The sequence below is a fragment of the Centruroides sculpturatus genome, unplaced genomic scaffold (genome assembly GCF_000671375.1).
Source record: "Centruroides sculpturatus isolate CEXI.00-Female unplaced genomic scaffold, Cexi_2.0 scaffold3229, whole genome shotgun sequence".
Lineage (NCBI taxonomy): Eukaryota > Metazoa > Arthropoda > Arachnida > Scorpiones > Buthidae > Centruroides > Centruroides sculpturatus.
This window is the reverse complement of record NW_019387999.1, coordinates 10,141-11,476: the sequence shown is the minus strand read 5'-3', so window position 1 is coordinate 11,476 and position 1,336 is coordinate 10,141. Positions and strand designations below refer to the sequence as shown.

General features: G+C 30.7%; 1 protein-coding gene across 1 annotated transcript; it reads right to left on the bottom strand.

Annotated features, from left to right (window-relative positions):
- Positions 1-242: 242 nt before the first annotated feature.
- Positions 243-1,052, bottom strand: LOC111616735 (the record flags this gene model as incomplete). Its single annotated transcript, XM_023358108.1, has 3 exons — positions 243-332; positions 425-493; positions 579-1,052. Coding segments are annotated over 3 exons (633 nt in total), but the record flags the coding sequence as incomplete, so codon positions are not given.
- Between the last annotated feature and the right edge of the window lie 284 nt (positions 1,053-1,336).

The following is a 1,336-nucleotide window of genomic DNA, read 5'->3' as shown; positions in this document are numbered from 1 at the left end:
AAGGCATTATCTGTTCCCTTGAAAATTATGGTAAATAGACCTTCGAGTAACGTTTTCTCACAGAATGTCTGAATTAAATGAATTATATACATTGCCTGTGGGGACTTGTGTATGTGAGATCGGCATAAAATATATGTATAATTTAATGTGTATTAATTATAAATATATAAAACTATTCAAATCGTGCTTAAAAATATTTTGCATTGTAAACATATTTGGTATTACTGTAAACAAATACAAACTTTGAAAGGAATTCTTTTCGTAACTGGATAAATACCACCGATCATGAAACACAACGACACTTTCCCAAACCTTTTCATGAAATTTAAGATCTACAAATAGAAGTAAACAATAAAGAATTTACTAATTAATTAAATTATGTATAATTATTTAAAATGGTTTATTAATAGACGAAAATAGAGACTTTTAACTTTTCTTCAAAATGTAAATTGCTGACAGCAAATTGTCGGACATCTTGAAAGCCATTTTGCATCTGAAAAATAAAAAAGTATTGAAAATAATAATAAAAGATTTCTATTAACGTCATTTCGTGTTATGAGAGAAAGCAAATTCTTTACCGAGAAAGCAAAACTGCACAACAAACAAGCTCCAATAATACAAGTGAAGGTGAAGAAGACAACTATTATTAGAAATCCTAATCTAATTGCATCATTTACATCTATAAATGAGAATGCATAATAAGAAAAACTGGTTGAACATATAAGACCGAGATAAATAACTACACTAGGATAACTAAATTTAGTATTAAGTTGACTGACGAAATTCCACAGTTCTTCGTGACGAATCATCAAATTTCTCAAATTGAAACAGAAATTTCTCTCGCCTCTTCTCACAAGAGAAAAATCTTGTATCAATTGTTTGAATTCCATTTCGGTAAGAACTAATAATACTCCTACTAACAGTATAGCGTAACCCATGGCGCCAAATCTGAAAGCAGCAGAAAATCCACTTTCGACTGAACAAATCAGAGCTTCTCCGTAAAACTTTTCATTTTTTTCTAACTCTGGGTACATAAATGCTACATTGTAAATCTGAAAGCAAAACACGGCGAAAATAATTCCAAAAGAAAAGAGCAGACAAATGATATTGATGAAGATATTCGCTCGGTTTATCTACTCCACAAGATCCACGTTTCTTAATGTCTTTATTAGAGTGATTTTTCTGTTTTTGAAGAAACTGAATGTAAAAGCAAAGCAGCATTGTAAGCACGCGAGTGTTACCTTCATCAGAAGAGTGTTGTTTTTAATTAAATCGAACCATCCAATGCAAATTGCATTTTTATTCCAACCCGGAATAATCTACCACCACATTAGGA